The sequence below is a fragment of the Mizuhopecten yessoensis genome, unplaced genomic scaffold, assembly GCF_002113885.1.
Source record: "Mizuhopecten yessoensis strain PY_sf001 unplaced genomic scaffold, ASM211388v2 scaffold10303, whole genome shotgun sequence".
NCBI classification, from domain to species: domain Eukaryota; kingdom Metazoa; phylum Mollusca; class Bivalvia; order Pectinida; family Pectinidae; genus Mizuhopecten; species Mizuhopecten yessoensis.
In genome coordinates this window covers 199077-225815 of record NW_018408479.1, presented here as the reverse complement: position 1 = coordinate 225815, position 26739 = coordinate 199077, and the positions used below count along the sequence as shown (strand labels likewise).

The window sequence follows — 26739 nt, the reverse complement described above, 5'->3', positions numbered from 1 at the left end:
GTTAGTTTATACATTGTTTGTGTAAACGTGTGCTAGCCTCTGTGCAATATTTGACGGTCTGTTAGTTTATATATTGTTTGTGTAAACGTGTGCTAGGCTCTGTGCAATATTTTACGGTCTGTTAGTTTATAATTGTGTGTGTAAACGTGTGCTAGGCTCTGTGCACTATTTTACGGTCTGTTAGTTTATATATTATTTGTGTAAACGTGTGCTAGGCTCTGTGCACTATTTTACGGTCTGATAGTTTATACATTACACTACCTATGTTTGATCTAAATTTCTGTTTTGTCCAACAGGTCGTGTTGATTGCGTCATATACGAGCGTGCAAGGTATAAACCAGTGTACAATTCCTTGTAAACATTTTACAATCTGATCTGTTTACGATGAAAAATGATTAGCTTATCTTATCATTGTTTGTATAGAATCTGTATTTCTTCAGGTAATTATGCTATCTGTTTTATGCGTTATGTCTCATAAACATTAAGATTATATCAACACACAGGGTTTTCTCCCGAAGATATTTTAAACATACGCTGCTTTTTCACGTACCACAGCTTCTTCAGCTTCATATCGTGATCTGACAATATTGGTTACCACATTCCAAAACTGTAAGACAACTTTAAATTTCACCATATTTAATTTTTACTCGACAGCATTCTACCCATCTCCCCCGCCTATGATCAAACTCAGCTGATTCTATGCAACGTTTCCTGTTAAACCTATTTAAATTGTATATACATGTACTATTGCCTTATACGATATGTTGAGATGAATATTATCATAATAATATTGATCTCATACACTATTAATGTACAAAGTTATAAGATGTATGCTTGTTAAATCTACGTTACGGGATATTCTACACCATTTCAGTGTCGAATTCATGTTCAGATTAAGCTGTAGCAATGTGTACTGACTAATAACATCACAGCAATTGAAATGATGTTATCGATATAACTGCTATTGTGTGCCCGTTCATAGATCGTGACCAGCATAGCCAGTATGTACCTTTGTTTTTTAACGTATGTGATGATTCAAGTATGAATTAATAAAAGATAAAACTTAAAATCTAAAGATCCATTCATATTAACGGGAAGTATTACCTCGTGTTTGTAGCTAGCGCTAGCAGACTTCTTAATGTCCTTCTAACAGGAAGGTAGAATAATTGAAGAAATAAAGAAATTAAGACAATCTGCTAATAACACTATATTAGAGCCAAGCATCAACCTAGCCTTCTACAATCATTCCGCATTTATTTTTTCTATCAAAACATGTCCCATAAAATCAAGCCATTTTTACCTGAGATTAAAGTAAACTTGTATACCAATTCCCGCCTATATATCATCAAGCTTTACACACATGTATATACACATTTGAAGACATCACATGACAATTATCTATATACATATATGTAATTGGCGTATCAAGATTACCTTTCATAATTTAGGTGTATAGGTACATGTGTAAATTTCCATTACATTTTAAGTGGTAAAGCAAATATGCAACGTGCCTGTATATTATCCAGGGATCTGAAAATAAATAACCCAGGCCGAGGCAGCCTTCGTTAATTATAAAACAGATGATGCTTATTTCTTAAGTCAAAGCTAACAGAACGAGAATGGGGTACGGTTATAATCTATCATGGTTTAGTATAAATTGATATATTGAGATTTTATACTGAATATTTGTAATACCATATATGTATATCAGAAATTATTTTTATTAGGAATGCCATATCTTGTAATGGATAACATAATAATGACATCTGAGAGGATATCATTATGTTAAACATTATACGTTTAAGAGATAGTAATGTAGCCGGGTTCAGGTGCTACACAGATTCTTATAAATCACGAAGAAGCAAATTCCTAGATATGCAATCGTTTTATTGGAGTCGAAAGACCCTGCAATATCACAAATAAAACATATAAGCACATATTCAATACATAAAAGATCTACATTATACAATGGACATCAAATTGGCTTTACATAAAGATACACGATACCCGTAACGGTTGCAATTAACATTACGAATTTAATACAATACATTTGAAATACTTATACATGATAAATTTTAGAATTGACCAATTTTGCACATGAACTATGATAATTACGAGATAATTAAATAGTGCCTTATATTAAAAATACCTACCCTATCGCTCCGACAGGGGTCTAATGATGATAGCTCTACGTATAATATACGTTGCCTACATAATAGGTCTATGGTTCTGTTGAAAACGAAAATAACAAAACTTAATATATAGTAAACATGTTTAGCAAATTACTTTTAAAATACTTTAGAGTGAATTACAGTTTCCATAAAAAGAGAATGGAAACCACACCCAAAAATACGTTTATCAAAGAAAGATATTTGAACTTCTTCAAATATTTTAACAATGCAAACATACTAATTCCATAAAGGTTACTCTAAAATATAGTATTTCAAATAGCTCAATACTAAAATGTTTCATACACTTACTCTGAAATAAGTAGAGTTCTGTTCACCGCAGTCGGTATAATATATGTCGGTATAGGTTTCTATGTCTGGTCCGGTCTCTATCCAGTGCGGGAGTGAAGATACAAGACGTACAAGTGCACGAGCTGACATGCGATCACGTGACAAGACATTTACATAACAAAACAGCACAGGTAACAAACACTTGAGACACACGTTGACCAGACAAACCGGTTGAACGAGTACGAGAATCGGTATATAAACATAGTTAAGTACGTCAGACATACGTACAACTTAAGCATTCTCACTTAGACAATACTATATAGTTTAATAATTTGCATTAAACTCTTATAACAAAATAACCTAAAAAGCATAGCACTGCCACAGTAATGTAATAAAGAATTACCTAGTGAGACACCAAAGGAAAAGTGAATATTAAATGAATTGTCGCTAAAAGCGAAAGGTTGATGTGTTTAAAACCATCAAAGTCTTGTTCGATCTCAAAGCTGAAATACAAGTTCAATTCATGGCGTTCACATTTGTTGTAGTCATCGTCAAATCTTTAAAGCTGCCATCCCGAATTGAATATGTACACTCTTACCAACAGGGTCACAGTGTCTTAATGGACCTTGAAGAAATGGCGTCATGTCTTTTCTCTTTGATCCATTATCACCAAAGGTGGTATTTTAAATGGGGTGATTTGCAACAAAAATAAGAAAACGATCAAATCGTTACGGCGTCAACAAGCCGTGTTCAAAAAGAACACGCCCACAAACCGAACGGTTGTTTCAGCGTGTCACTCACTGCATCTGGTTCGTCGATTGGTCGATAGAACGTTTGAGGTCGGTGTCGCATTGTTTTCAGAAGCAGTGTACACCATTGTATCTTTTTCGGAGACTTGTTGTTTGCGCGCATTGTCAACTTAAAATTACGCATGAAATTCAGATATGATCTTTTAATAACCAAGATATTATCATTTAGTGATAAAAGATGTTGTAAATAAAAACCCTCACAAACTTGGATAATGCAGCACATTTTTAACCAAAGAAAATTAAAATACATTCTTCAAATGAATGCTGTGAGAGACGAATCTAGAGAGCGCCATCATTGTTACGTCAATCTTTGGGTAATTTATCGTAGCACGTGCGTTGATAATAGAGTGGCTTGTATCTGTATTAACTGCCTGAGCGATTAACCATAAATCCATTTTGAGGGCAAAATTTGAACTAAAACAATCTGCTGATTATTTCACAAACAACTCCTGAGTTATTGCCACCATGAATTCAATGTTCTTGACGGACAGTACTTGCGTCAAATATGACATCATCGACTTCAAGTATGAGTGATGTTTCCAAATCATCACTATTACCCGAACTAAAGTGAAGCAGGTCATCACGTTCAACTTCATTCTCTTTTGTGTCGCTGATATCGTCAGCTAAGGGGACGTCCGGGAACATGGGGTCACCGTTTGCTGATAATGTAGTTGGTTGAACCCTACGCAAACATAATATTTACATGATAAAAAATGAATAATTTTGTTTTGTGTATGACCTGTGAGGAAGATGTATAGCGGATTACGATCAATTGACATTAAATTAAAGATAGCCTGTCGATATGTATCTTTGTATAATATAACGAACTACAGCAACATTATTGATATGAGACAGCTGATAATATCACAGATAATATACACTACTCTATCAATAGAAAATACCAGTAAAATAACAAAGAGACAATATATAGTTGTGAATCATTAATGAAGATTGTTCATTAAGTATTCAAGATCTTGCTCCGAATATCATGATCGCTGTGATAGATATCGACTACTGACAGACAAATCTGCAACACATGGTTTTAAAAGATGCATGTAAAAGGAGAGGGGTTTATAGTTTTTTTTCTAATTCCAACTGATTATTTATCAATCCAAATGCTTATGAAATAAAAACTTGTTGTCAAAATATTGAAATATGAATCAATCAATCTTGAATGGTTATATTTCTCCTATTGAACAACCGAGTGTGTTTATTCTACTGGGATAACGTTATGTTGTCAACTGAAGGTATATTGATGTACCTGTGTGTCGATCATTTCGAACGGAGGAACGTCAAAGAGAATGCCACAGTCAGGATGTAAACGCTGTCGCTCCTCCGAACTGATTACAAAGAAACAAGTTCAGTATTTTCATTATTATTCAACCAATCAATCAATCAATCAAATAATCATAAGTAGGAAGTTATATTCATATAACAAGGTATCATAATTAAACTGAATAAAATCAAATACATATATTACATGAAAATCAGAGTTAATCATTAGCATTGAAACTAGTGAGATGAAAAGGGGAGAAAAAGGTGCTGAGCTTTTACTTAAATTAAAAATTCAGAGCAATGAAAGGTTTATAATTATTACATAAACATAAATCAACTATGTTAGTTTATCCATAACAGTATATGTGGTGTTATATCTAAAACGGGACATATACATGTTCTATATATTTAAGGGTTGCATGATACTGTAAACTGGTGTTTTGTCATGAGGAAAATATATGACAAAAGGCATTATAATACTTGTCAACTATGTGCTACTTTTTTCGGCCAATTTTAATATATGCTGTTTAAGTGTTACGCAAAACACCAAACTGATGAAGAAACTCTAAAAAGATAACATGTAGTTTTGTAAAAAGGCGTCCATTTGTGATTTTGGTCCACCACTTTACCCCCTCATATCTCGGAATGGTCTCCATGCTGACCTTAATTTCATGTCATATCATGATGGTATAACCCCAAGGTATGTATATACGAAAAATAAAACTTATCGGTGATAGCCACCAAAAGGCCCAAATGGCACTCCTCCTTTGACTGCATTTGTTACCTTTTTATACAAAGCCAATTCATCATGAATTAAACAATTTTAATGCATATTTTTTCTGAATTTGTCATACGAAAAAACAAGGATAGCCTATAGGTGAAATTTAAAACATCATCACGTGAAAAGTAGTAAAAGCAGTTTAAACAAACATGCCATGGAACAAGGGGGAGTGGAGAGGGAACTACTAAATCTTTTCCTGATTTATATATGGTCATAAATCATCACACCCTTCAGTGATATAACGCAATCTAAGAGATCTTAACAGGGACTACACATTAACATAATTCTTCAGACAAATATATTAGCATTTCGGATATTTGTTGATGAAAGTGTTTGTAAATCAATAGAAATACTATCTAAACGAAAAAGGCCGATATTTCTATAAAATCTGTTAAGGAAAACGGATTTTGAAACTTAAACAAAAACTATATACCAGTAAGTGAAAGGTATGTAGGAACTGCCATAGTATAGTCGTTATGCTTACAGATGAATTATATTTTTAATATGGGACATCCAATTTGGCACTGACTGACCTATATTATGCTTGATACAATTGCGTTCATAAACTACTTGAAATGAATATTGCATTTTATGATTTTTTATGCATATATTTTAGTCTTTGATCATTTAGCCAATTTAAATATCCAAGGCACAATGGTTTTTGATAATGGTATATTAGTTAAGCTTACATACCATTGCCTGCAGTTTCTCTGCCAACGTATAATACCTGTACTGACGAAGAGGAAGACTACTACACGACCCACAACCGAACACGGTATTAGATTAACTTTCCACCAGCAAAGTCACCTGGCGGATGTGACTTTCCTTGATGAGGCATTGGAGGATCCGGAAATCGACTGTTGTCGGCGGTGGTTGTAAAGGTCGCATGAGTCGTTACTACATAAGGTATGGTCACAGTTGATCTATAACTTTTCGCTGTGGTATCCACTGTAGTTTTCGTGAAGATGGATGTGGAAAAGTCGGTCTCTCTGTAGGAATTTGTGTCGCAGATGTTTTACCAGGAGATGGTTTTGGTACAGGTGTAAGTGGTGTAAATATAGATGTCGGAGACGTGACTGTTTGTTGTGATGTTGGACGTGTTAGTAATGGCGCAGGCTGGGTAGTTGGTGTAGATGTTGGGTGTGATGTTGGACGTGTCGGTAATGGCGCAGGCTGGGCAGTTGGTGTAGATGTTTGGTGTGATGTTGGACGTGTTGGTAATGGCGCAGGCTGGGTAGTTGGTGTAGATGTTTGGTGTGATGTTAGACGTGTCGGTAATGGCGCAGGCTGGGTAGTTGGTGTAGATGTTTGGTGTGATGTTAGACGTGTCGGTAATGGCGCAGGCTGGGTAGTTGGTGTAGATGTAGGGTGTGATGTTGGACGTGTCGGTAATGGCGCAGGCTGCGTAATTGGTGTAGATGTTGGGTGTGATGCTGGACGTGTTGGTAGTGACGCAGGCTGGGTAGTTCGTGCAGATGTTGGGTGTGATGTTGGACGTGTCGGTAATGGCGCAGGCTGCGTAATTGGTGTAGATGTTGGGTGTGATGTTGGACGTGTTGGTAGTGACGCAGGCTGGGTAGTTGGTGTAGATGTTGGGTGTGATGTTGGACGTGTTGGTAATGGCGCAGGCTGGGTAGTTGGTGTAGATGTTTGGTGTGATGTTAGACGTGTCGGTAATGGCGCAGGCTGGGTAGTTCGTGTAGATGTACGGTATGATGTTGGACGTGTTGGTAGTGGCGCAGGCTGGGTAGTTGGTGAAGATGCTGGGTGTGATGTTTGACGTGTTGGTAGTGACGCAGGCTGGGTAGTTGGTGTAGATGGTGGGTGTGATGTTGGACGTGTCGGTATTGGAGCAGGCTCGATAGTTGGTGTAGATGTTGGGTATGATGTTGGACGTGTTGGTAGTGCCGCAGGCTGGGTAGTTGGTGTAGATGTTGGGTGTGTTTTGGACGTGTTGGTAGTTACGCAGGCTGGGTAGTTCGTGTAGATGTTGGGTGTGATGTTGGACGTGTCGGTAATGGCGCAAGCTGGGTAGTTGGTGTAGATGTTTGGTGTGATGTTGGACGTGTTGGTAGTGACGCAGGCTGGGTAGTTCGTGTAGATGTTGGGTGTGATGTTGGACGTGTCGGTAATGGCGCAGGCTGGGTAGTTGGTGTAGATGTTTGGTGTGATGTTGGACGTGTTGGTAGTGACGCAGGCTGGGTAGTTGGTGTAGATGTTGGGTGTGATGTTGGACGTGTCGGTAATGGCGCAGGCTGTGTAATTGGTGTAGATGTTGGGTGTGATGTTGGACGTGTTGGTAATGGCGCAGGCTAGGTAGTTCGTGTAGATGTTGGGTGTGATGTTGGACGTGTTGGTAGTGACGCAGGCTGGGTAGTTGGTGTAGATGTTTGGTGTGATGTTGGACGTGTTGGTAATGGCGCAGGCTAGGTAGTTGGTGTAGATGTTGGGTGTGATGGTGGACGTGTTGGTAGTGGCGCAGGCTGTGTAGTTGGTGTAGATGTTGGGTGTGTTGTTGGACGTATTGGTAGTGGCGCAGGCTGGGTAGTTGGTGTAGATGTTGGGTGTGTTGTTGGACGTATTGGTAGTGGCGCAGGCTGGGTAGTTGGTGTAGATATTGGGTGTGATGTTGGACGTGTTGGAAAGGACGCAGGCTGTGTAGTTGGTGTAGATGTTGGGTGTGATGTTGGACGTGTCGGTAATGGCGCAGGCTGGGTAGTTGGTGTAGATGTTGGATGTGATGTTGGATGTGTCGGTAATGGAGCAGGCTAGGTAGTTGGTGTAGATGTCGTTGTTTTCGAGTTCTGTGGGTCGGTAGTATTACAGTTCAGGTTTTCTCACCAATCAGTTGCTTTAAGTATCATTAATAACATATCTTTGTAATTATTAGCAACACGTTATTATATGATATTATATATATATCAACAACAACCTCGGCATTACCTTGTTGACTGTCTCCGTTAGCTAGGTTTTCACTTTGGCGGCTAACTGGAAGTTTTGGACATCACAGATGTTGAAGACGGAAGGCTACCCAGTTCTATTAATAACATCAATACACACTATTCCATACGGCACAATGAGTTTTATTATTACTGTTCGGGCAGCTTTATACGTACGCTCGGTTCACGTGTTTATATGTTCCTCAGTAAATTGAGTATTACGTAGGTATACCTGAGCACTGTCACTATTACGCAGTGTATCATTGCATCAACTGCATGAGTATTCTGACACCTTTGGTGTGTGTTGTCGGTGTACCTGTAATATTAGTATTACAATACCGAAAGTTGCTGTAATGACATTTTAAAAAGGCTCAAAATACACTAATGTAGTAAAACAATGTAATGACGTCATAACAATGGATAAACCAAGAGGAAAATCGTCTAAAGCGTATCCCATATTTTGGTTAATTTAATATTTTAAACCATCATAGAATAATAATATACGGCATTTGATATAGCGCCCTATCTAGCTAACCTTAGCCACTCTAAAGCGCTTTACAGTACATAGATATACACTTGTTTTTTCACAATCAATACAATTATCATTTACATTAATCCATACAATTTTAGGAATTCGCAGGCGCTAACTACTAGTCCTATGCCATCTGGCTAATATCTCCCTGTGTGTGTATGCCTGCGTGTGTGCTGGAGATGTATGGTGTTCTGTTTGTAGTGGGACCGTGCTTCCAACGGTATCATTTATAGTGCCACCTCACTTGAATGCTACAACACAGATACCGCAACATCCACCCCAGACCATTGTATGCTCCCCCCCTGGGTTGTTGGAGTTGTGTGGGCAGGAGAAAAATACTTTCTCTGAATATTCCATGCGTGCGACGACTTCGGGGAACGAACCCCGGACGCCTGCGTTGAACATAAACGGGTTATTAAGGAAACCCTATTCCTCAGAATCAGTAAAGAATGATGAATTGTTTAATTATTATAGCAGAAATATCAAAGTGAAAATTTCAGGATTTTGATCTTTCTACAAATATACCAGCTAGCCGTTTCTGACACTATACGTTTGACTGTATTTCTTTCTCAAGTTTCTTATATTGAATTATTGCATCAAAGTAGATAAGAACGTTCTTCGTTAAATAATTTTCTTACACTCATTATAAAACCCACCGTAATGAACACACATTTACTGGTTGTTTCTTAATGTATAACTAACAGATTTGGTAAACAAGGAAGGTTAAGTCCAGTATGGTCTAGTAATAAATAACATACTTGTATACTGATCATTTTTATGAAAGTAACTGTAACTATACATAATTATTTATTTAATATGGAAGTTTTAGCTTAAATATCCTATTTTTAAACAGAGAACGTACTAAAAGCATCTGTACCGATATATATTTTACACTTTACGTTAATAAGTAATAATGTGAAAAAGAAATATCCAATGAAACGCCGAAGGAAGTATGAATACTAAATGTATTGTCGCTAAATCGTTATTATACAACAAAGAAAATGTTCATGCCATTTAAACGCCTACGTCATGTTTTATCTCGTCTATGTATGACATGCATGTCTATCTCCGTCATTTCCATGACATTATCAAAAGTCAAAATGTTTTAATGGTCTTGAAGAATATGACGTCATCTCTTTTGTCTTTGGTCTTTTGTTACTATGGTTGATCTTTGATATGGAGCGATATGCAATAATTTGACATGGATGCGTTCACTTAATTAAAAGAAAAGACATGCATTCGGTTATTACACTTTTATTCATAAATATTTCTTGGATAAAACCCTTACAAATTGGTAATGAATTGCACCAATAGCAACACAGAAGCATTAAGTGACTATTTGGTTCTTCGACAAAGACAAAAACAGCAGTAAATTCAAAGGATCTCTGTCCCTATGTAGGCAAAACACCAAAACCGAAGTTACCTCCCCTTAATTGCGTTTTGGATATAATTGTAGCACTAGCTTACAAAACTGCCAAGTAGCTCAGTTAGCCCAGAGGAACATGAATTTTAAATCATCGTTTTCTTATTATTATGAATAACCTAATCGTGTGATCTGAATAAAGTAATTTGATAACATAATAAGGTAAAAGCACAATAAGGGAGTTCTGAAGTGACAACCAACGAAATCGTAATTGGAACTAAATACTATGGCAATAATGCAGAATATGCACAAAAATATTAACATGAACAAAATACCAGGAAAATAAGACCAGGATTTCCGGGTAAGTGTTTTGCGCTCAATGGCGACAGCTGCAATATAAATGAGAACTAAAGTAATGACGACGAAACCACAGGGCCCACTTATCAGCACAATAAAAACATCAAGATTACACAAGGAAATAAATATTTCCGATGAGTTCATTATGACGAATATTAACTAGTCTTCACCGACCTGCATTAAGTAAAGTCTGTTTAATCAAAGATAATTCAAAATACAGACTTCAATTCAATGGTGTGAGAGATGAATCTAGAACGCTTTGTCATTGTTGTTTCTGACGTCACTCTTGCACAATGTATTTTAAGTTACAATGGGATAAAAACATAATATCGAACCAATGCACATAGTTATCCTTCAAAACAAACTTGTTGTAGCCAGAAACGATTCCAACAAGTATCTAAAATCGGTTATTCTATATCCGAAACAAGCGCCACGGTTAAGAACTATGTCCTGGTAAGATTTTATTAACATCCTTTTTATGGTCAAATTATGTATTACACAATCGGCCAAGTATTCAAACAACTCCTGAGTTATTGCCACCATGTTTTCGTTGTTTTTGAAGGACAGTGCTTGCGTCAAATACGACTTCATCACAATCAATTTGTGGTGATGTTTCCAAATCATCACTATCGTTCGAACTTAAATAATGAAAACCAAGACGTTTAGCGTCATTGTCTTCTTTGTCACTGTTATCGTCGATTGAAAATCTGGGGTCACCGTGTCCTGTTAATGGTTGGACAAAACTTGTCTACAAATATAAAATTAATATGATTAAAAAGAACAAGTATGCTTTTACTATAATAATTGTGGAAGGTAGAATTTATTTGAGCAGATTTCCATTAATCAACAAACGATCAGATAATGTATTGGTATGATATTTCCGCATATTAGGACATCCAAACGAGTAATAAGTGAAAATGAACAAACTATGTTTGGTCATGATATATCATGGAAAATCAAATAATAAGTGAGGGTTAACCGGACTTGATACTAGAGTTGAATGAGTTTCTGCCCTATTTAACGAACAAGTGTATCTATGACGAATATACATGATTACATCAGGATTACGTTTTGATGTCTACTGAAAGCACATTTTACGTACCTGTACGTTAAATTGGAATGGAGGATCTTCAAAAGTCAGGTCACATTCGGCTTCAGAATTCAACGGTTGTCTGTCGTCCGACCTGTTGAAAAGAAACAAGAACGTTATTATATTTTGCAATCAATCGATCAATCAATCAATCAATCAAATTAAAGTAGGTTATGATGTACTTTTTTCAGTTTTAAAACACATGTGTATTACATTCAACTTAATGTTGAGAATACAAATCGGTAATATGATCCAATACAAGCCGGTAATATGGTCAAATACAAGCCGGTAATATGATCAAATACAAGCCGGTAATATGATCCAATACAAGGCGGTAATAATTATGATCCAATACAATCCGGTAATATGATCCAATACAAATCGGTAATATGATCCAATACAATGATCCAATACAAGCCGGTAATATGGTCAAATACAAGCCGGTCATACATGTATGATTAAATACAAGCCGGTAATATGATCCAATACAAGCCCGTAATACGGTCCGTTATAAGGACCATTATAAAGGTAGTACACACACACATACCATTGAACAAGAGACAGAAGACAGGAATTAATAAATCTTTTCCTGTTTTATATGTGGTAATAAATCATCAAACTCAACTGCAGTATTTCATAAGTTCAGGGGAATCTGATCAGGGACGACAAATTTACAAAATGTTCCGCACTTTATTGATGTTAATCGGTAAAATGGTTTGTAAATCAATAGAAATATCATCTAAAATTTAAAAAAAAAACTATTGTTATATAGATCATTACACATTTGTTTTTGAAATTTGAGTATTTAATTCGTATATCAACCAGGAGACGCCAGGGTGTAGTCGTTATGCTTACAACGGAATGCTTTTAATTGGCAAATTTGATTATAGTTCATACAGATATTTCCGTTACTAACTTGTGATTTATATTGTATCAGATGGATTTCTATACGTATATTTTGGTCTGTGCTCGTTTTGAATAGCTTATAAAGCCAAGGTACCATACTATCTAGTACCAGTAATGCAGTTGTGTAGGCTTACATACCTTCGTCTTCGGTTTCTATGCCGACGTATCATACCAATACTGACGAAGAGGAAGACTACTACACAACCCACCACCAAACACGGTATGTAGATTGACTTTCCACCAGCAGAGTTAATGGGCGGATGTGATGTCACTTTATGAGGCAATGGGGGATCTGACAGTCGACTGCTGTTGGCGGTGGTTGTAACGACCATAGGAGTAGTTACTATATGTGTTAACGTCACGGTTGATATAGAACTTTTAGATGTAGTCGTCACTATAGGTTTCTGAGAAGATTGGTGTGACGAAGTAGGTCTCCCTGTAGATATTGGCGTCGAAGATGGCTTGCCAGGAGATAGTTTTGGTACTGATGTAGTTACAACCGAAGGTTTCTGTGACGTTACAACGGAAGGTTTCTGTGACGTTACAATGGAAGGTTTCTGTGACGTTACAATGGAAGGTTTCTGTGACGTTACAATGGAAGGTTTCTGTGACGTTACAACCGAAGGTTTCTGTGACGTTACAATGGAAGGTTTCTGTGAAGTTACAACCGAAGGTTTCTGTGAAGATGGGCGTGATGAAGTTGATTTTACTGTAGATGTTGGCGTCGTAGATTGTTTACAGTTCGAACTTCCATCATCATTGAAGGTACAGTCAAAGGAGAAACACACAACATCCATGTCGACTTAATAAGGTGATTTAACACGACGTTATTCTGTAAGTGGCATAACAGTAATGATTATTGGGATATTTCAAATATATTCACATTAACAAAATAAACAGACACACTGTGTCATACTCATAAGTTCTAGAAAACATGGTTGAATAACTAGGTTACATAACTTGATTCTGTACCAACGACACACTTCTAAAAATATACTCAACAACACAATTTTTTGTAAGTTTTATCAACAACACAATTTTGTAGGTAGAACTGCATATATGTAACAAAATTCTATAACTGTTTTAAACAACACAGTTCTATAACAACTATTATCAATAACACAGTTCTATAACTATTATCAACAACACAGTTCTATAACTATTATCAACAACACAGTTCTATTACTATTATCAACAACACAATTATATTACTATTATCAACAACACAATTATATTACTATTATCAACAACACAATTATATAACTGTTATCAACAACACAGTTCTATAACAACTATTATCAACAACACAGTTCTATAACTATTATCAACAACACAGTTCTATTACTATTATCAACAACACAATTATATTACTATTATCAACAACACAATTATATTACTATTATCAACAACACAATTATATAACTGTTATCAACAACACAGTTCTATAACAACTATTATCAATAACACAGTTCTATAACTATTATCAACAACACAGTTCTATTACTATTATCAACAACACAATTATATTACTATTATCAACAACACAATTATATAACTATTATCAACACCACAGTTCTATAACTATATTCAACAACACAGTTCTATAATACAGTTCTATAACTATATTCAACAGCACAGTTCTATAACTATTATCAACACCACAGTTCTATAACTGTATTCAACAACACAGTTCTATAATTATTATCAACAACAAATTATATTACTTTTCTGAACAACACAGTTATATAACTATTATCAACAACACAGTTCTATAACTATTATCAACAACACAGTTCTATAACTATTATCAACAACACAGTTCTATAGATATTATCAACAACACAATTCTATAACTATTATCAAAAACAAAATTCTATTGCTATTATCAACAACAAAATTCTATTACTATTATCAACAACACAGTTATATTTCTATTCTCAAAATCACTGTTATATAATTATTCTCAACAACAAAGTTCTAAAACTATTATCAACCACACAGTCCTATAACTATTATCAACAACACAGTTATATAACTATTATCAACAACAAAATTCTATAACTATTAACGCAACACAGTTATATAACTGTTCTCAAAATCACTGTTATATAATCATTCTCAACAATAAAGTTCGATAACTTTTGTCAACAACACAGTTCTATAACTTTCATCAACAACACAGTTCTATAACTATTATCAACAACACAGGTCTATAACTATTATCAAAAACACAGTTCTATAACCGTTATCAACAGCACAGTTCTATGACTTTTATCAACAACACAATTCTATAATTTTTATCAACAACAAAGTTCTATAGCTTTCATCAACAACACAGTTCTAAAACTATTATCAAAACCACAGTTCTATAACTGTATTCAACAACACAGTTCTATAATTATTATCAACAACAAAATTCTATAACTATTAACGAAACACAGTTATATAACTACTATCAACAACACAGTGATATAACTATTATCAGCAACACAGTTCTATAACTACTTTCAACAACACAGTTCTATAATTATTATCAACAACAAAGGTCTATAACTATATCCAACAACAAAGTTCTATAGCTTTCATCAACAACACAATTCTATAATTTTTATCAACAACAAAGTTCTATAACTATCATCAACAACACAGTTTTATAACTATTCTCAACAACAAAGTTAAATAACTATTATCAAGAACACAGTTATATAACTACTATCAACAACACAGTTCTATTACTACTTTCAACAACACAGTTCTAAAACTATTATCAACAACAAAGTTTTATAACTATTCTCAACAACAAAGTTCTATAGCTTTCATCAACAACACAGTTCTATGACTTTTATCAACAACACAATTATATAACTGTTATCAAAATCACTGTTATATAATCATTCTAAACGGTAAATAAACATATGAGGCGGTTATAATCAAACCAAATGGTTAATTATCGTACCAAACGGTAAATAAACATATGAGGCGGTTATAATCATACCAAACGGCAAATAATCATTCAAAATGGTAAATAAACATATGAGGCGGTTATAATCATACCAAACGGCAAATAATCATTCAAAATGGTAAATAAACATATGAGGCGGTTATAATCATACCAAACGGTTAATTATCATTCTAAACGGTAAATAAACATATGAAGTTCTATAACTATATCCAACAACAAAGTTCTAAAACTATTATCAACAACACAGTTCTATAACTATTATCAACAACACAATTATATTACTATTATAAGCAACTACATTGTAGGAACTTTTCCATTTACAATAAATGATAGTTACATTACCTTATTGAATCTCTTCTCTGGTTTTGACTGTACAACTTTACTCTGACGGCAAATAGGAAGTGTTACACGCAGCAGAATCGGAAGAAGGAAACCCGTCCAATGCTATTTATAACAACCAATACACGCAATAATATACGCTTGAATGCATCATGAGTGTTATAGCTGTGTGTATAGCTTTAAATGTATGCCTGATACACCTATATGTATATCGCTGAGTGAATTAACTATTACCTAGAAGTTAAACAGCATGGCCAACGTTACAATGGCACAGTACCTTATAGCATCAGCTTCGTCAATATGCTGATACATGTACCTTAAAGGTTATGCTACCACACTATTTGGGTTATTGGTTATATCTTAAACTAACATATAATGGGATCCGATGTTCCACGGGATCAGGAAAATGTGAGGTAATATATAGCGTTGAAAGGAGAAACATATACTATATGTGAAATGTCTATAAATTTTCCTTGATGACACAGTATACGTAGGGCTGTATATCCATTTCCAGTTTTTATGTCAATTTATTGAATCAAAGTAGAAAGGTAGACACCAAAATATAGTATATGGTTTTTTCTCAGCCACTTTGCCAAAAGTCATTACCGGGAAATATTAAATTTGAATGGTTTGAATATAATTAAGGGGATTTTACCTTGTAAACCACTTGTTTGTGTCTGACGTTCATCACACAAGGAAACAACACATTTCCCAATGAGGTATTGATAACGGTCCTTACACATGCCCATAGTCTTCATCAACCTGATTTCCAAAAACCCTTTATTGTATTTTTTGTTTACTACCATACAAAATCGAGATATTCAGAGCAAGTCTATGAAAATATAATCAACTCAACATGTGAACACAGTTGGTAGGGGAAGCAGGGCTGTCACTATCAAGAAAATAGAAATGTCAAGGCGGAAATTCAAAATGGTCAAGCTCATCCTACAGCTAAGTACATGAAGTGGGCTGTTCCTGGTGCTTATATTGTAGGTAAAACTGCTAAAAGCTGTTGAACGGTAAAAAAAAACATATAAAACGGTACATGGTCATACCAAACGGTTCATAATCATTCTAAACGGTAAATAAACATATGAGGCGGTTATAATCAAACCAAATGGTTAATTATCGTACCAAACGGTAAATAAACATATGAGGCGGTTATAATCATACCAAACGGTTAATTATCATTCTAAACGGTAAATAAACATATGAAATTGATATAATCATACCAAACGGCAAATAATCATTCAAAATGGTAAATAAACATATGAAATTGATATAATCATACCAAACGGCAAATAATCAATCTAAACGGTAAATAAACATATGAGGCGGTTATAATCATACCAAACGGTAAATAAACATATAAGGCGGTTATAATCATACCAAACGGCAAATAATCATTCTAAACGGTAAATAAACATATGAGCCGGTTATAATCATACCAAACGGTAAATAATCATTCTAAACAGTAAATAAACATATGAGGCGGTTATAATCATACCAAACGATAAATAATCATTCTAAACGGTAAATAAACATATGAGGCGGTTATAATCATACCAAACGGTAAATAATCATTCTAAACAGTAAATAAACATATGAGGCGGTTATAATCATACCAAACGGTTAATAATCATTCCAAACGGTAAATAAACATATGAGGCGGTTATAATCATACCAAACGGTAAATAATCATTCTAAACGGTAAATAAACATATGAAGCGGTTATAATCATACCAAACGGTTAATAATCATTCTAAACGGTAAATAAACATATGAAATTGATATAATCATACCAAACGGCAAATAATCATACCAAACGGTAAATAAACATATGAAATTGACATAATCATACCAAACGGCAAATAATCAATCTAAACGGTAAATAAACATATGAGGCGGTTATAATCATACCAAACTAATCTATAACAGAAATTTATAAATAAATTCCAGGTGATTTTTTAAAAACTTTTTATGAGGCCAATAATGACCCTTAACGCTCATAGTCCTTTAACCATATCATGTTTGCTTTCTCCAGCACAAGTTGAATATATTTTCAATGTAACCAACTCTTTATAATCTCTCCCCCAGACAAATGGATTATATATGTATGTTAAATGTTACCATATCTGATTAACTCTCTCCGTAAAACTGGAATGTTGTTAAATGTCAACGTGTCTTCATAAGATATCTACAAACCAAGTGGAGTTTACGTTAAATGTCACCAACTGTTTATAAACTCTCTCCCAGAAAAATGGATTATATATGTATGTTAAATGTTACCATATTCATATTCACTCTCTCATAAACAAATGTAATGTTGAACTTATTCGGCTTTCTGCGTACTGCTTGTTTTAAACTTAATCGACATCAATATTTGTAGAAGCATATCTTAATACGGTACGATTAGTTCATAAGTTGTGAACCTTGTATTTATGTGTAGCTTTAACGATTGGTTCATAAGTTGTGAACCATGTATTTATGTGTAGCTATAACGATTGGTTCATAAGTTGTGAACCATGTATTTATGTGTAGCTAAAATTATTAGTGATTACTGTCTGCTCCCACAGCTCTTTTGGTTGTTAAGCATTAAATGGTGTTCTGATTTTTTTTTATTGCAGCTTGGTATGGGAACATTATGGAGTTCCAATACAAAATATCACCGTATATAATTATGTATCGAATATAACTCTGAAACCTCGGGACATATGGGTCGCAGGTATGTACACTTGCATTGTGGTTAAAAGGTACATGCATGGCCGTACGTCGACAGTATGGAGTTAGCGGAAGTTATACCATCCACCAGCACTACTCCTAGTGACGTAATGTACGAATATCCTCCTCTGAACATGCCATATACGTGACGGTGCGATCATCCGCACAGTGAAATAAAACCGGAAGTACAATGGATGTAGACCACATCAACCGGAAGCACGCCACGACCGGTACAATACAAGGAATCGATCACTTCCGACACTGCTGGTACGTTTAAATAATAAAACAAATATATAATTTCAACAAATATTTACCCCTCCGAAACACATTGTATTATTATTGTACTTTTTCAGAGTTTCATTGTCAATGTTTCATTGTTTCACATCTAGTCTAGAAGAATTTATTTAGTTTGAATAACATGTTTGTTTACATGAACGTTTTTTACTACAGTGCGGTTTAATTGCAGAATTCAAAAGGGTATTCCATTGATACGTGTTGTTCACCGATCTGATGAATAGATGTTACTTTGAAGTGGGGTTGCTAAGGAAATCCACCATCTTGGATCCAAGATGGTGGCCTTAGCAACCCCACCTCCTACGGTTTCAAAGTAACATCACTTCATCACATGTGTTTTGATTGTGTCGTCATCATTTTTGAGGTACTCACATAATTATCTCCCCCTGTATATGTATTAAATACTGCCTTCTGTTTTTTTAGGTATGCATGGTTAATAGGACTACACTCGAACGTCGGGCCCTGTGAGAAAGAAGAAAAAGAAAGAAACAGAATGCATTTCATTGTACATATGCTCAATAAATATTAGTAGACACTCTCTCTCGGTTCTTCTGGTTTTTCCGGTTGTGGTTTTACATTCTGTAGACTGTTTGCAATCATCTCTCCGTGAAAATGAGGGGCTCTGTTTCTCACAATAATGCGTTATTTATAATATAAATAAAATTCACGGCATATTTACGGTGTTTTCGAGTGTGGTATTAAATCGAGATGAACTTTCTTTTCGTGTAGGAAGTGAGTGTGTCGGTGCTGTAGCAGAAAGTGCAAGTCGATATGCGTTTTTTTTCTTCTAGATGTTTTGGGTTTCAATGTGGCTGATACTTTTACTTCCTTAAATCTGATTGGTCGAATTCTGATTGAGGGCGCATGGTCGCGGGTTCGATGCGCGCCGTTGTCATTTTTATTTTATTTTTTATTTTATTTTTTATTTTATTTTTTGTATAGAATCCTTCTTGATTTTTTCTAAGAAGTTTGAAACTAAGGTTATTTTAATAATAGATAGATAAATCGATCAATGTGAAAGAACGTATTTCGAGACTAAATTAAAACAAGTACGAATTTTTTTTTTTGATGTAAAAATATGCAGATACTGCTGATTCTGTATTGTATGTTGTCCACTATTTGTACACACTTGTCCCCTATTTGTCCCCTATTTGTACACACTTGTCCACTATTTGTCCTTTTTTGTCCCTTGTCCCCTAGTTGTCCTCTATTTGTCCCTATTTGTCCCCTATTTGTCCCTAGTTGTCCCTATTTGTCCCTATTTGTCAACTATTTGTCCACTATTTGTCAACTATTTGTCCCTATTTGTCCCCTAGTTGTCACTAGTTGTCCCCTATTTGTCCCCTATTGTCCCCTATTGTCCCCTATTTGTCCCTAGTTGTCCCTAGTTGTCCCTAGTTGTCCCTAGTTGTCCCTAGTTGTCACTATTTGTCCTTATTTGTCCTCGTTCGTCATAAGTCTCAAAGTTTGACAGTATTTTGCTAATCGAGCTAAGGCATTCAACAAAGCAATCAAGATGTGGCTACGGGTCCCCCGGGTTTTTTCCCCCGTATTATCCGATCATAGTCGGGGGTATCATCAGTGCCCAACTGACTCATTGTTGCCCGCTTTAATTTTTTTTAATTGTTTTGTTTTTTAATTTTTTGTTTTGTTTTTTGTTTTCTTTTGTTTTTGTTTTTTTCTTCTTTTTATTTGATACATTGATTGATTATCATTTACATAAGCAACCCCCCAGCCATCCCATGGATTTGTTGGCAAACGAAGACATCACGAAACGAGCGTTCTTACGAAGTCGTCTACGAAATACGTGTTAGCATGAAAGTCTTTTTTTAATAAGGACGTTATGTCGGACATCGTTTTTCCTTTACATCTCTGAACTATGTAGAAAATGCAATGTTGCCCGCACACTAACGAGTGGAGGTGTTGTACTCTAACGCCGTTGTACCGCCAACTTCGACACTGTCTGTCCATGAAATTAGTGAATACTTTGTTCGTCGGCGGAAATCCGAAGGGATCGTAATATTCTCCGTGGCCTTCACCGTCTATGTGCACCGCAATCCAGTGTTCACCCTCAAGTGTATCGGGATCTGTGTTACACACGAGTGCACACGGCACGTTTAATCGTCTCGGTAATCTGTTTCTGGCGTACACGCCTTTGAAATGAGGACAGTTTTTGTTCAAGATGGAATCTATTTGAATGGTATTCATCATGCGCTGTAATCGAATAAAATCTGTCTGTTACGGTCGATTTCTATGATGTTGTCAAACTCTGCATACACTATGACGTTGATCGTCGCTGTTAAAATCTCGTTGAAATGAAGGTGTAGACTCATGTTTCCGCTTTTTATGAGATGAAATGTGCCCATCTCCGACAGATCGGGCGTGAGGTCGAATCCGAACAGGGTGTATCCTTTCCCGAATTCCTCTCGAGACACGTTGTTTCCCTCGTCGTGGTAAATTTTACCCGTGCTCGTATAGAGATTCATGTAGCTGCGCACGTACTGACCGTTCGTGAAGTCCGATTGTAATGGCTTGGCTGGAATTTGTTTCCCGTCCACATTCAGACACACGTAATCGACCTTGTGGTGTTTGAAATTGAAAGGATTTTTGGTGGCGGTACCGTTAAAAGCGTCCGTGTCGACCATGCCCAGGACGATCCTCTTGGGCATCTGTCCTATGAACAGGTTGTCCTTGGTAAAGTCCATGTTACCTCGAGGCACGGACGTCACTTTCATTTCTATTCTCCGTATCGGATACTTGGCGGGAGTTTTTTCCATGGCTCTCGCGTGAGCAAGGCGAACGGACGGATTCAAACGCACTTTCCTTGCGTACAGACAGATATCTTGCACTACTGCTTTAAACGTGTCGCCCTCTGCATTGAGACAGAACACGTCCTTACTGCGTGACATGTTTATTTCCACGTCGACGTTGTTGACTAAGTAGCGTTCCTGTGCAAACACGTCCGCATGGATTTTCCCCATCAAATCGACGGTGCGACTTCTTGCCGTCATCGCTTTCCTCGCGACGTATCCCAAGTTTTCGTCGCCCTGAGTGTCCATTTGACCTGCGGTATCTTTGTACCACATGGAGCCTGTCAGTTGAGAGTCTTTAGCTGCGGGCCCGTAACTTAACAGGGTTTCGATGTACGCTCTGTACGGATAGGCATTGTCGGGCGGAGACACGAGCCTTTCGTTTAGACTGACGCTCACGTTATTGAACAGCGAATGTAAGAATAAATTAGTCGGAGCTACGTTCGAATCAGCCGCTAGGGCGGCACCGTCGTCTTTCTTTACCAACTTTACTTTCACGAATAGGTTTGTGTTCCCCAAGTCTAGGTAATCTTCTCCGGATCCAGATATCTTAAACGTGTACGGACCTCCGTCGTTGACCGACGTCACCGTACCGATCTGTTGCCAGTAGCCGTCTTCGACACTCGTCTGGGTGGGAGGTACGTCAAAAAGATCCAATTCGGATTTCGCGCACTCGCACGAATTCGGATGAACTAACGACATGACTTATGTATTGCGAAGTTTAATAGCGGTCGAACGGAAAATCGATACATTTCGTTTATATTTATACACTTTTCTGCCCCTAATCATCTAAATAGTCTACTCTTCTCTTTTTGTTACGTTTCGATTTTCGACGTCGTCCCGGCGGACCTTCTCTAACGTTGTCTAACGCGCGGTTTCTCAATTCACTTCCGGCGTTGCGAGCCCTAGACAACGCTGCAGTTTTGATATTCTTGCCGTCTATGACGTCGCCTGCTATTTCCATACCCGTTTTCAAAGCCTGTGTTCCTAATGCCTTCGCACCTCTTTTTAACAACGGGGCTGCAGCCTTAAACAAACCGCTGAATATCGAACCAAGACCGTGACCTCTCTGCGTTCGACTTCCGGCGAAAACGTTGTTTCCGCTTCCGGCTTGATCGAGATAATACCGATCGAACACGTAGGGATCGCTTCTGTGTGGAGGGTGCCTCATCTTGAAAGTTTTTGAAATGTTGATTACTGTCGTTTCGAATCGTATATATATAGCATTTTTAGGGAAAGTCTAAGGGTCTTCTTTTGAAATGTAACGTCATCACTACTTTGCCGGTCTCGAACTGTACGGGTGCGCCCGTGTCGTCTCTCAGCGTGAGTTCCACTTCTTGAAATTGACGCTGTTGTAAAGGTACGTAGTGTACGGGATCGAATACTTTACACACCGTGTCGCCAGGTTTGCCTTCTATCGGAACGATGCGTAGTAGTGGAGCTCTCGTATCTCCGACCATTCTCGATTCGACGAGAGGACAGTAAGCGTACAGAGAATAAAATCCTCTTCGAACGTCACTATTGAATTCCGCCGTGTGTGTTCCGTCCGCGAATTCTTGTTTTCTAAAACCGAGCATTTCGCTTAAAGCCCGAGTGAGGTATACGTGCACGCCTTTGGTAATGTGAAGCCTAACTTTGTGATCGTGTTCGTGGACGTGAAAGCTAAACCGATCGCCGTGAGAAATCATTCTCTTAGCTTTATCCACGTACTTCAGCACTCTTTTCGTAGATGAATAATATCCTTCCGGTATGTCTATCGTCAATCCGGGACTTGCCTCGTTACCTGCTCCCAGTGATAACTTCAGCTGAGCTTCGCCGCTTTTCACGTTATACCACAGATGTGGATAGTGTATCTCGGCTAATCCCACCTCCCAATTTCCTTTTAGATCTAAGGGTTGTGACAACCGCGTCGTATAAGTGGTTAAAGTATTTCCCGGATAGTAATCCATGCTACTGTTACTTGGTAGCGTCAGATAAAACATCTCTATGACTGCGTTTGACGGACGGATTTGGAAGTACGTAACCTAGACTGCTGCTCAGTAGAGTGATCCACAACTCCGTGTGTCCGTTTGAAAACGATAAGTTGAGTATACAACTTACGACTACCGTGAACACTACGAAGACTTGAACGAAAAACAATATCTCTCCTTTTGGTATTCTCTTGCCAAATACGGACCACCTAGCGTCGCTGCCTGATTCCGACATTTCTTGTTAGTAACCACGAAAGCGAGTTCCCTTTTATAGATGTTTTGGTGACTCGCTTGACTAATAAGGCGACCACCTTCGTTGTTTTCGCACTGTAGACGGAGTGTGGAACGAGGAGATAAAACCGCTGTCGTCTTCGTCTTCGTCTTCGCTCCACGTTTCGGGTATGTTACGTAACTCGGGCGTGCGCTCGGGAGTTCTAGCGCGGCTCCTAGTCGGCGTGGCGGACGACAGTCTTTGCATTCTTGAGGTGTATGTCTTATTGCTTATCCAACTTTGGGGTGCATTCGAGCGTTTGAGTGCACCCATGAATTCGTCGAGACCCTTGGGAGCCACGTGTTTGAGTGAGGTCGGACGTGCGGCATTACCGACTAAATCCACCAGATTCGATCCAGGAATCACGGAGCTTCCTTTGTATCCGAATTCGCCGCGGTCGTTCCATTGAATGACGTCTTTCAATCTTCCCAACAACAGTTTAGTTTTAGAATGAGCTCCGCGCGGAATGCTTTCTAAAATGGCATTTTCTATGTGGTCGACTTCGTTTGCGGATTCTACCCGAGGCTCGGGGGCCTCGGTAGGCGCCAGGGCCTTCGTAGTACTGTCTCTATCTAAGAATTCTCTATAGCGATCGACGTATTTCCTAAGTTGCTGATCGTATAACGTCGCTTTCTGGCTGTCCGCCATGTCCAGCCTATCTAACGTCCTATTCATTTCTCCGTCCAGGGCGTTCAGCGACATCACGGACGTCGAGACGGGCGGTTTGGGTCTAGAGCGCACGTCGCGTCCAGACATGACCACGTGACGGATTCTCATTGAAATATCGAAGCCACTTTAGAAATGAGTCCCGGTAAGAACGTAGCCGCCAACGGGGCTAAAAGAGCCGTGAGAAATCCACCCTTTTGAATGATTTTCTTCTTTTTACTTATAGCTAGTTTTTTTCTTAAGATCTTTCTGAGTTCCGATTTATGTCGTTTAAGAGCCGAACGTTGTTTCCTCGTACAGTGTACGTTTCCTAGCAGGATGTTTTTTGAGCATTCACAGATGCAATTAATTAAATTTCTGTCCGCTTTTTCTACGACCGCTTTTCTGACGGTAGGTTTAGCGCGACACAAAAACTCCAATTCTCTAGCGTGTTTTTCTATGTTTGACGTAGCATACGTCATCCTAACATGAAAAATATTCCGATGATTTCTGAGAACTGACCGAAACTAGTATATTTATACCTTTTTCGGTTCTTTTTCAAACGTTTAAACGGAATACACCTTTTGATATTCTCCCGGGAAAACAAACGAACGTAATCGAACTTCTTCCGACGTGTCTTGTTTCAAGTCGACGAGTAGATAACCGTGAGGTTTAGACGTTGCTGCTGAATATGCTTCGTATAATAGCGTACCTCCTCCTGGAAACATTTGCTGAGACAGACGTCTTATCTGCGACGAATCTCTGGGGTTTTTCATCAGTACGATGTAATGGGCATTGAGACTGATGTTTCTGTGATATTTCGTCTGGTGAAATAGATTCTGTACCACGTACATGACGCTTATGTTACCGTGATGACTTTTCTTGGTAAACAGCGAAGCTACGGAATCGTCGGCTTCCATCATCAGATCGTCGATGATGACTAGGTGTTTGAGAGTCGGATCGAAACTCTTCAAGTCCGGTAGACCTTGTTCGAACTTGACGCCGTCTACGAACCCGTACGACGTCTGGTATTCTCCGTAACACCAGACGACGTTGTCCGGTTTAGGAGTCACCATGCGATCGACGTTTGCCAGGAAGCGTTTCACGAACTCCGTTTTTCCACTTCCAGTAGGACCCGCGATGATGCACGTGAACGGATGTTTCCAGGGAAAGAAATGGGCCTCGCATGCGGGCGGTAAGAAATGCAGTGGCGTAGACGTCAATTCGTACGGTAGATTATAGTCGTACGAAACGACTGAGGTATTTCCGCTAAATTGAGCGGGCGAACGCCATACCTCGAGTCTAGGATTACGTAGAGAAGAGTGTTTTCTCGCCACGTGTTTCCACAGAGAATTTTTCAATGCGTACGATTTGGAACATGCCGGACACGTGTGAGGCATGACGACGGAATGATTTTTTTTTCGCTTTCAAACTAACGACTTCAATATATACTATTTCATGTCCCTCTCGGGAATCCAAGAATCGAATTTCTTAGGCCATCCCAACCATCTCACGAGGACTTGGGTTTGCCCTTTTACCTTCTTCTTTTTCATTATCTGTTCGATTTTCCACTTTGTGTCTCTGTCTCGGTGTACTTTCTGTAGTTCGTATTCGTTAAACGATCCCTGTATCGGTTCGCCGTCGAAGTCTTCCACTTTATACACGGGAATGTCTCCTCGATAATATCTGTGAGTCACTACAAATATTTCCTCCGTCCATTTCTGCTGCCATCCTCGTCGAAACTGACGTGTTTTATAACTCAATCTCACTTGATCGCCCTTTTTAAATTTATATTTCCTTTTCGTGCGAGGTCCTTTCTTACCGTTTACGTGCTGGTCTTTTCTACGTAGGACCTCGTAAGGATTGTTTTTGGTTACTTCTTTAGGCGATAATCCGTACAGGGCCGAATGAACCCTGCCGTTATAACTACGAACGATATCGGCCAACACGTCGGTAAACTTAAACGTCTGATTGGAATGAAAGTATCTGTACAAAATATTTTTAAACTTCCCTATAAACGATTCGGCAAATGCAGCTTTATGAGCGCTGTGACTTAAGACGTGCGTAATGCCTACATATTTACAATACTGTTGAAATAACTTATTCGCAAACTCTTTTCCGTGATCCGTTCTTATGATGTTTGGTTTTCGTTCGCCGAAAATAGTTTTAAAAGCTTCTAACACCGTACTGGCCTTCTTGTTTTTCAGGGGTAGAAC

At 37.6% G+C, this 26739-nt stretch overlaps 3 protein-coding genes and 2 long non-coding RNA genes across 5 annotated transcripts; 1 reads left to right on the top strand and 4 right to left on the bottom strand.

Moving 5' to 3' along the window:
* Positions 1 to 1874: 1874 nt before the first annotated feature.
* Positions 1875 to 2559, bottom strand: LOC110460029. The gene is made up of 3 exons (XR_002463958.1): positions 2481 to 2559; positions 2154 to 2229; positions 1875 to 1905 (listed from the first exon to the last, which is right to left on the bottom strand). It is a non-coding gene; the product is annotated as an uncharacterized LOC110460029 (long non-coding RNA).
* A 3780-nt stretch (positions 2560 to 6339) lies between these two features.
* LOC110460034 (putative uncharacterized protein DDB_G0282133) lies at positions 6340 to 9568 on the bottom strand. The gene is made up of 3 exons (XM_021512733.1): positions 9562 to 9568; positions 7333 to 8128; positions 6340 to 7294 (listed from the first exon to the last, which is right to left on the bottom strand). The coding sequence occupies exons 1-3, from the start codon at positions 9566 to 9568 to the stop codon at positions 6340 to 6342; spliced, it is 1758 nt and encodes a 585-aa protein (XP_021368408.1).
* Positions 9569 to 10052: 484 nt separating this feature from the next.
* Positions 10053 to 15870, bottom strand: LOC110460036 (protein EVI2B-like). Its single transcript, XM_021512735.1, has 4 exons — positions 15816 to 15870; positions 12650 to 13343; positions 11618 to 11699; positions 10053 to 11263 (listed from the first exon to the last, which is right to left on the bottom strand). Exons 2-4 carry the CDS (start codon positions 13306 to 13308, stop codon positions 11030 to 11032), a joined length of 975 nt encoding a protein of 324 aa, XP_021368410.1. The 5' UTR covers positions 13309 to 13343; positions 15816 to 15870; the 3' UTR covers positions 10053 to 11029.
* LOC110460037 lies at positions 13234 to 19321 on the top strand. The gene is made up of 3 exons (XR_002463959.1): positions 13234 to 13322; positions 18440 to 18800; positions 19251 to 19321. It is a non-coding gene; the product is annotated as an uncharacterized LOC110460037 (long non-coding RNA).
* A 1713-nt stretch (positions 19322 to 21034) lies between these two features.
* On the bottom strand, positions 21035 to 22339 carry LOC110460033 (uncharacterized protein F54H12.2-like). The gene has a single exon (XM_021512731.1). The coding sequence runs from the start codon at positions 22337 to 22339 to the stop codon at positions 21035 to 21037; it is 1305 nt and encodes a 434-aa protein (XP_021368406.1).
* Positions 22340 to 26739: the final 4400 nt, after the last annotated feature.

Excerpts from the sequence above, each read along its gene's own strand:
- LOC110460034 (XM_021512733.1), bottom strand. Across the intron at positions 7,295-7,332 it reads GCTTGCGCCATTACCGACAC|CCTGCGTAACTACCAACACG; the intron begins GTCCAACATCAC and ends CGAACTACCCAG.
- LOC110460033 (XM_021512731.1), bottom strand. The coding sequence starts at position 22,339 with ATGTCGTTAGTTCATCCGAATTCGTGCGAGTGCGCGAAATCCGAATTG.
- LOC110460036 (XM_021512735.1), bottom strand. The coding sequence starts at position 13,308 with ATGGATGTTGTGTGTTTCTCCTTTGACTGTACCTTCAATGATGATGGA. Across the intron at positions 11,700-12,649 it reads CATAGAAACCGAAGACGAAG|GTCGGACGACAGACAACCGT; the intron begins GTATGTAAGCCT and ends TCTTTTCAACAG. Across the intron at positions 11,264-11,617 it reads CATTCCAATTTAACGTACAG|ACAAGTTTTGTCCAACCATT; the intron begins GTACGTAAAATG and ends TTATATTTGTAG.